General features: G+C 41.6%; 1 protein-coding gene across 2 annotated transcripts in view; it reads left to right on the top strand.

Annotated features, from left to right (window-relative positions):
• The window catches only part of SNX9 (sorting nexin 9), a 50,008-nt gene that overhangs the window by 14,127 nt on the left and 27,413 nt on the right, over positions 1-8,468 (top strand). The window contains exons 4-6 of one of the 2 annotated variants that reach the window (XM_009882322.1): positions 5,778-5,961; positions 6,735-6,888; positions 8,309-8,393. In XM_009882322.1, the coding sequence (XP_009880624.1) occupies positions 5,778-5,961; positions 6,735-6,888; positions 8,309-8,393 (423 nt within the window). The remainder of the gene's footprint in view (positions 1-5,777; positions 5,962-6,734; positions 6,889-8,308; positions 8,394-8,468) is intronic. The other variant, XM_009882323.1, reaches the window with a different exon arrangement.

The following is an 8,468-nucleotide window of genomic DNA, read 5'->3' as shown; positions in this document are numbered from 1 at the left end:
AAGTCTTGCTTCCTCCAGACTTTCTCTGTTATCTCCTTCTATGGCAAGGTGACTCGCTTAGTGGATGAGAGAAAAGCTGTGGATGTTGTTTACCTGGACTTCAGTAAAGCCTTCGACACCGTTTCCCATATAATTCTCCTGGAGAAACTGGCTGTTCATGGCTTGGATGGGTGTACTCTTTGCTGGGTGAAAAACTGGCTGGATGGCTGTGCCCAGAGAGTGGTGGTGAATGGAGTTAAATCCAGTTGGTGTCCAGTCACAAGTGGTGCTCCCCAGGGCTCGATATTGGGGCTGGTTCTCTCTAATATCTTTATCAATGACCTGGATGAGGGGATCGAGTGCACCCTCAGTAAGTTTGCAGACGACACTAAGTTAGGCGGGAGTGTTGATCTATTTGAGGGTAGGATGGCTCTACAGAGGGATCTGGAGAGGTTGGTTCGATGGGCCGAGGCCAATGGTATGAAGTTCAACAAGGCCAAGTGCTGGGTCCTGCACTTAGGTCATAACAATCCAATGCAGCGCTACAGGCTTGGGCAAGAATGGCTGGAAAGCTGCCTGGCAGAGAAGGACCTGGGGGGGTTGGTTGACAGCTTGCTGAATATAAGCCAACAGTGTGCCCAGGTGGCCAAGAATGCCAATGGCATCCTGGCCTGTATGAGGAATAGTGTGGTGAGCAGGACTAGGGAAGTGGTTATTCCCCTCACTCAGTACTGGTGAGGCCCCACCTCGAGTACTGTGTTCAGTTTTGGGCCTCTCACTACAAGACAGACGTTGAGGTGCTGGAGTGTGTCCAGAGAAGGGCAATGAAGCTGGTGAGGGGTCTGGAGAACAAGTCTTATGAGGAGCGGCTGAGGCAACTGGGGTTGTTTAGCCTGGAGGAAAGGGGGCTGAGGGGAGACCTTATGACTCTCTACAACTACCCGAAAGGAGGTTTTAGTGAGGTGGGGGTTGACCTCTTCTCGCTAGTAACAAGCGATAGGACAAGATGAAATGTCAAGTTACGCCAGGGTAGGTTTAGAATGGATATTAGGAAAAAATTCTTCACAGAAAAATTTCTTCTTCCAACAGCATTGGAACAGGCTGCCTAGAGAAGTGGTTGAGTTGCCATCCCTGGAGGTATTTAAAAGATGGGTAGATGTGGTGCTGAGGGACATGTTTTAGTGGTGGTTTTGTCAGTATTAGGTTGATGGTTGGACTTGACGATCTTAAAGGTCCCTTCCAACCTAAACAAGTCTATGATTCATGGTAGTAACTCAGTTCTTCCACTGGTGGTTTGGGTTTTTTCACCTGCTGAGAAGGACTTGGGGGTACTGGTGGGTGAAAAGCTGGACATGAGCTGACAATGTGCGCTTGCAGCCCAGAAAGCCAAAAGAAGCATGGCCAGCAGGTCAAGGGAGGTGATTCCGCCCCTTACTCTGCTCTTGTGAGACCTCAGCTGGTGTACTGCATCTAGCTCTGGAGCACTCAGCACAGGAAGGACATGGACCCATGTCTCCACTCTTGCTTTTCCTAGAGGATTTCTTTAAGGAGAATAAATGTTTAAATTGTACAATAGAAAAAAGGGCCTGCCTTCAGGAGTGAAAGAAGTGCCCAGGACCACAATGCTACAGTAGTGAGTTACCAGGAAGAAGGCTTGGGCATAGAATTTCGTGGGCATGGCAGCTACTTCAGTATCTGCTAATGTGCATGCTTGCTTTATGGTAAATACAGCACAGTGAAGGCAGTTCTGTCATTGCTGCAGAGTAGGCTTTTAGCCCTTCACATTTCTTCCTGGAGGAAAAAAGCTTGATTTTTAGAGTGACTGTCTTATGTTCACTTACTTTTTTTCTTTACGTATCTGTTCAGAGGTTGTTATCCAAAGAACTTGAGTTGAGTGTGATGTCTGAGTATGCCTAAGGCTTTGTCTCCATGCAAGTAACTAAGGCAGCTGTAAAACCGGAGAGGTATGGTCATCCCTGTGAGCTACTCAGCTGAGCCACCATGACTCTTGTATTTCCTGTCATTCCTCTGTCCTGCCTGTCTCTTTTCAACCCCTCTTCAGGAGTGTAACACTTCTCATTTGCAGCTTTGGCTGTCCAGGACTTCCCTTGGTCTGATCAGACTTAGTTTTTCTTCTCGCTGCTTCTGCATGGCTTCTGTCTCAGAGTAGATTTCAAGGGGTGTTCGTTATGGTTGGAGGTCATAATTTTTGATGGCACAGTTACCTAGATCTTTTTAGGTAGTCAACTTAGTTTTAGCATCTGGACATCATGTTTGGTTTGCCATTTGTCCCTCAGGAGTAGAATGGATCTATTTGTCTATCAGAAGCATACATTAATATGAGGAAGGAATCTGCCAGGAACAACTGAGTTGGCCAAGAGGTCAAAACAAGGTTTTTAGACAGGGCAGAGAGATGCCTCAGTGACTTATCTTAGCTTTACTGTCTATAACTTTTGATTCTGCAGAAAATAGCAAAGATATCACTTCTTCCTGTTTAATTAATGATTCATTTGGTAAAGATACTGACATTCCACCCCCAAGCTTAGGATTGTCCTGTTGTGGTGGAATTTTTTCTTGTTGAACTATAATTAGATCTTTAAAAACATACTAGGCTTCTTGCCCCCTCCCCCAGGCCCTCACCAGTAATGATCTGTTTCTATAGTGAGTTTGAATCTGACCCTAATGGAAACTCTTAAAATATTTAATAATGTGTTTCCTCTGTCTGTTCCCCGAACAGGCTTTTTGTGGTGGTTTTTCTCCTAGAACAGAAGGAGCAAGTGAGTCTGTAATAGTCTACAAAAGGGAAAATCAGCTGCCTTTAAGGAATTTATTCTTGATTTTAATCTGAGTATACTTGTTTGATGTTACCTTGAGGAGCAAAGAGATGCAATGTTTCATTTGAAGTTTGATTAGTTTCTTAATTATGCATCGTGTAGCATTTCTTTCTATGCCCTTGCATTTGAGATTGCTTGCATACTTGGATGTTAGGTGTGCTGCATCAAGCTATATTGACTAAATAACAGCTTCTTGCAAGGACTTGATTTTTTTTTTTTGTGCTGACTAAAGAGAGATCAGAGGATTATCAATTTCAGTTATGGAAAACTAAAGGTGTGAGAACACGTGATTTAATCACAAAATACTTGCTGGCTTAATTAGGGTTTATTCAACCAGAGCTAAGCCACACAAATGGCTTCTCATATGGAATTTGTCAACTGCTGACATGCACAGATCCCTTTTAATAAATGCTGTGTCGTTACTTGGCCCTCCATAGTGCTATGGGACCTTGAGGATGGCAGACCTGATTCCTGAGCCCTTCTCTATGTTTACTGATTATTGGCTACTACTTATGAGTGTCCACGGTGTGTGTATATGTAGGGAGCTGAATGGGAATAGCATATCCCACCCCTTTTATAGCCTGTGGGCAATATGCCTAGGGGCAGGAGCTTACCCCAGAGCTTTCTTGGACACTGCAAAAGTAAAATTTTCCGGTTTGAATAGTGTTTCCATATAGGTACATAGAGATAAAACATCTGAGAGCACAGTTTAAGTAATCCATTTCCCTTTGCTGTACAGCATTTAGTGCATATCAGTAACTGTGTACAAGTTTGATGATCACTCTTGACAGTCATTCTTCTGTAGTGTACTCAGTGTTAATATTTATGCCTCCCCCTTGTTTTGCAGCAAATTTTAAGGTTTTTTTGCCACCCACTCATGCACCAGATTTCACATGAACTACAGAGAAGAGGAAAACTTTACTCAGCCTTTTGGCAATCATCCCACTTCTGGGCTTTCATTTGCTAGTGATCAGCACAACATATATTGCAGAAGTATATGCAAATGAATATTATGCAAACTATTCTTTTCTAGGTGGTGTAAGTTATGTTAGGAGCATGCATGCTTTCGTGTGTGGTTGGGCCCCAGTGAATGTGTTTTCCATTAGCAAAGATAAGCTCTGACTGATGGCATGTATGTGTTTTTTCTCTTTACGCAAACTCGTATCAGGTGTACATCATAGGAAGAGCAGGCTGGTACCTCATAAGCTACCAGCAACTTCTTTGTAATTGCTGAGAGGAGTGCTGTGCATCAGCTATCCAAGAATTAGGTAGACCTCAATGATACCGCTTTCTTAGGGAGTGGTGTTCTTGCATCAGTTTCATCCTCAAAACCAAATCTCCCGAACTATCAATATAGAAGCTGTCCACATAGTCTCTCTCACGCCATGAGTTCCTAGAGACCTACTGACTCTAGTGAGTCTTCTGAATGGTGATTTTTCCCTTTAACTTGAGGGCTTGGTCTTAATTTTGAGATCCTGGGGATTCTGTACCTAAAGAAGAGGTGTTACATGATATCAATAATACAGGTCTAAAGCATTTTCAAGTCTTAAAGGTTTAATAGTGTCTGTGAAATCTGTCTGTCAGACAACTGTTTTAGGAAAAACTAAAGCAAGAGTTCTCATTCCTAAGTAGTATCTCAAAGCTGATACAAGAGAAGGGAATTTTAGTGAACAAAAATGGAGTGTGGAGTAGCTGTACCTGTTTTTGTGTATTTTGTGTAAGAAACAAACATATTCGACATTTTTTGAAGAGAACAATATGTCTTTTAGTGGGAGTTCTACTGAATTTTTGGTACTGGCAAATGTTCTATGATTCATGTAAATGTTATAGTCTAATAGCAGTTAATTTATATTAGGCATACATTCTTTGATATGCTGCTTCATGATAAAAATAGTGCACTGGCTTCTGTAGGTTTTGAGACTTTGTTTTACAAAACTATTTCTCCCTCTGCTGAACAAGACAAGCTTTGTAGGCTTTGTTTGCTTTCCTTCCCCTTTTCTTCCTTCTTCCTCCTACACTTTGGGTGTGTGGATTTTGATTTGTGTGGTGGTTTTTTGGTTTTGTTTTGCTTTTGGGTTTTTTTTTCCTTTCTGCTAGCTAGTCTCTGCTAGCACTGAATGCAGTAGACTGCACTTAACTAGTCAATGCTTTTTCAAAGAGTAGCGCTAAAATAAAAGAGCTGAGCAGGATGCTAAGCTATTAATCCAATTTACTGACAGGTGAACTTGACAAATTGATGTAGTAGTTAGAGACAAGTCTGCTCTACACGCTCACTGAGGTTTCCACCTCCACAGCAGCATCAGCAGAAGGGTACGCGTGGATTACCTTCACCACAAGCTTATGCCGAGAGAGTAGGTCTACAGGGAAATGCCAGACTGTTCCCTGGCAGATGTTTGTTTCCTGCCCTCATCTTTGATGTGAATGAATTAAGATCTGACAGGGAAGCTGAGCAGGTTGCTGGCCCTAACTCCCTAACTGTCTCACCAATAGTGATGGTGTGGGTGGGCAATTTATTATTTGCTTTTAGTAAGGCCATTAATCTGAGTTTGATAAAATAAACATTTGGAAAAACCTAATCCTTTACTTTTGAGTTCCTGATTTAAATGTGCTAATTAGTCCATGGCTTTATGTAATTAATAATTCACATGCACCATACTTATGGTGTTGGTATAAAATCATTATCATGGGTAAGAGGGCTTCCTAACACTGTTGGAACAAATAGTTTAATTCCCCTGAGATGTAACATTCTTATTAGTATGTATTGGTGTCACATTGGTGGAAAGCTGATCGGTTTTTCCAGGTGCTTACTGTATTTAAGAGCTGTGTAGCTCTGAAATTGAACAAGTGCTGAATGCAAACTCACAGACTATCAGGAAGAGATCAAAGACTTCAAGACAAAAGTACATGGTCGTTGCTCATTTCTTCAGCTTTTTTTTTCTTTACTTCTGTCTTCATACAATGTAGGCAAACAATGCCAGTGATCCTTGGTCCAGCTGGAACGTTGGGAAGTCTGGGAACTGGGATAATGGGAATGCTGTTGACAGTTGGGCGACGAAACCTGAAAGTGCAGCTGGCCAGAGAAACAGTGCTTCAAATAACTGGGAGGCAGCAGCAGCATTTGGTCATCCACAGGCATATCAAGGACCAGGTGTGCTAATAATGCTCTTATTTTTGAATGCATTAGAGTAGGTGGACAGTAGAGGTAAGAATTGCTTAATCTTTCTTAACTATAGAACATGGCTTATTTAAAAAGCAAAACAAAGCCAGCTTCCTAGTAGCACATTGCCACGTGGGTAAACTGGACACTAAAATAATAAGGTTTTAAATAAAATAAAACATAAATAAATTGGATCCACCATAACAGTCACCTCAAACTTGTATGGAAGTCTGGGAAGCCAAAGTCTTCTGCATACCTGATCTGCTCTCAGACATGTTGTTCACCTTGTGTAACTGAAACTAAATACCGTTGAATTTGTGCCCTCAGGCCTGTGAAGAGGTAGTCTCTTAAATCCTTGATTTTTGGAAGGTGGCTAGCCTTCCAGAAGGCTTCTCTACTTATTTGTAGTAAAGGTCTAAATTAAGAGGAGAACTCCTAACTGGGGAATGCTAATGTGAAGGCTATGGATATGGAACACTATTGAATTCATCTTAACACGCCAGCATCTCTTCTTTCTTTTTTCTCTTCTTTATTTCTCTCATCTCCCTCAATGGATTTCTAGTGTAATGTTTTGCAGGTTGTATTTGGTGGGGATGGTGGTAACTGAGGAGGAATCATAAAATAGAAGGCTGAACTAGTTTTTAATATACTTACCTTGTTGATTATTTCCGTATGAGTGCTGAGGTATCTGCTGCTGCTTTTGAAGAGAAATATTTAACTTTCTCCTTTCCTTACACCCCTGTCTGTCCCCTCCTTTACTTCAGCAGCTGCTGATGACGATGATTGGGATGATGACTGGGATGACCCAAAATCAACTTCGCCGTCTTATCTTGGTTACAAGGAGTCTGAGGCATCAGAAGCTGGAGGGGTCCAGCGTGGAAATTCTCGTGCAGCTGCTATGAAGTTACCACTTAACAAGTAATGGAAAATGCGGAGCAAATGTGTATATATTGAAGAGAATTGGAATTTGTCAAGATGTGTAAATGCGTGACTATTCAAACTTCTTGAAATATGTAATGTAAATATTACAGTTTGGGGTTAAAAGTGGAGATGGATTTGTAGCGCATCATTTTCCCTGTGTTATCAGAGAACACAGATCCTGAAAGAAAGCCTGAAAGTACATGACAAAGCTGTATAACTTATGGGAGTGTTATACAGGCAAATGACAGTTTTGCAAGGTCTGAACTTCTGGACCTGTTGGTCTTTAACTGTCTTTAACACTATGTGTGCTTAGTAAAAATGAAAGGTGATGGATGGCTTGTCCATACAGCGAGACTGACCAGACATGCTGCCCCAGAGTTTGTGAGCAATTTGAGTTGCTAGGACTGGGGGAAAACTGCTCTTTTGTGTCTGTGCATCACCCAGGTTGATTCGTGAGCCACAGAAAGCTTGATTTTTACTTTTTTTTTGATAAAAATCTTAAGATAGCATGGAGCTTTGTCAGGGCTATATTAGCATAATCTCATTTTACAACTTAACGTTTGTTTATTCTAAAACTACTGTTACTCTGAGAAGCTACTGAGCGGTAATCTGTGTGGTAGATAACTAAAATTAACAACTAGTCATGCGGAGACAGTTGATTTTGTTCATCAGCAGAGGCTTTGTCCAGTTTTGCAACTGTACCTTTGCATCATTGTGGCATCTACTTGTTGCAAACCCATTTAGTATAACCAGCATAAACATACCTTATTTAAGAGCATTATTTGTCCATGAAGTAAGTCCTGCTTTACTCCTCCTGTCTCTGCAAGCAGGCAGTAGGTTGACAGAACTTGGAGGGCGAAGTATCTTCCTAATTAGAAAGAGAACCACCATTTGCTTTTTCTATGGCTTTTTACACAGACTTTAAGTACATTACAGTCATTTTAGTGTGTTTTTCTTTTTAATTGGTGGAGAAATTATTTAATATAACTCATGTTTAGAAGCATCTGATAAATCTGCAGATTGTTGTTCTTCCAGATGATTGAATTTGCATAATCTGAAATGGCAGGATGGTGGGCGTTGAGTGTGTGTGTGGGTGCATCTCCAGAGAGGGTGGGCTGCAGGGGAGTGGCAGATGTTACTTTGTGTCCTCCTGTTGTGCTCTGCAGCCCATCAGAGGGGATGTAAGTTAGCTACTTTGCCTTGGAAGAAGGGGCCTGCATTACACAAATAAAAGCTCGAGTTCAGTAGATAAAACTTTTCTGCTTTTTCAGGGCAAATTGTTGGTTGTTTAAGTAATCCACATAAATTCTTTTCTATACTTGAGAAATACTAAGGTGTGTTTTCCTATAGAGGCAGGTAATTCTGCATATGTCAAAGGAAGGAAAATACAGAATAAACTTACCACGTTTTCTTCTAGATTTCCTGGATTTGCAAAACCTGGGATGGAACAGTATCTGTTGGCAAAGCAGCTAGCAAAACCCAAAGAGAAAATTCCCATAATTGTGAGTTGGGGACATGTGTGTAGTTTGTGTGGGGGTGGTGTGGTTCGTTTTGGGGTTGGGTTTTTTTGTTTTGGG

Source organism: Charadrius vociferus, unplaced genomic scaffold (assembly GCF_000708025.1).
Source record: "Charadrius vociferus isolate BGI_N301 unplaced genomic scaffold, ASM70802v2 scaffold13, whole genome shotgun sequence".
Taxonomy (NCBI): Eukaryota; Metazoa; Chordata; class Aves; order Charadriiformes; family Charadriidae; genus Charadrius; species Charadrius vociferus.
This window is presented reverse-complemented; position numbering and strand designations above follow the sequence as displayed.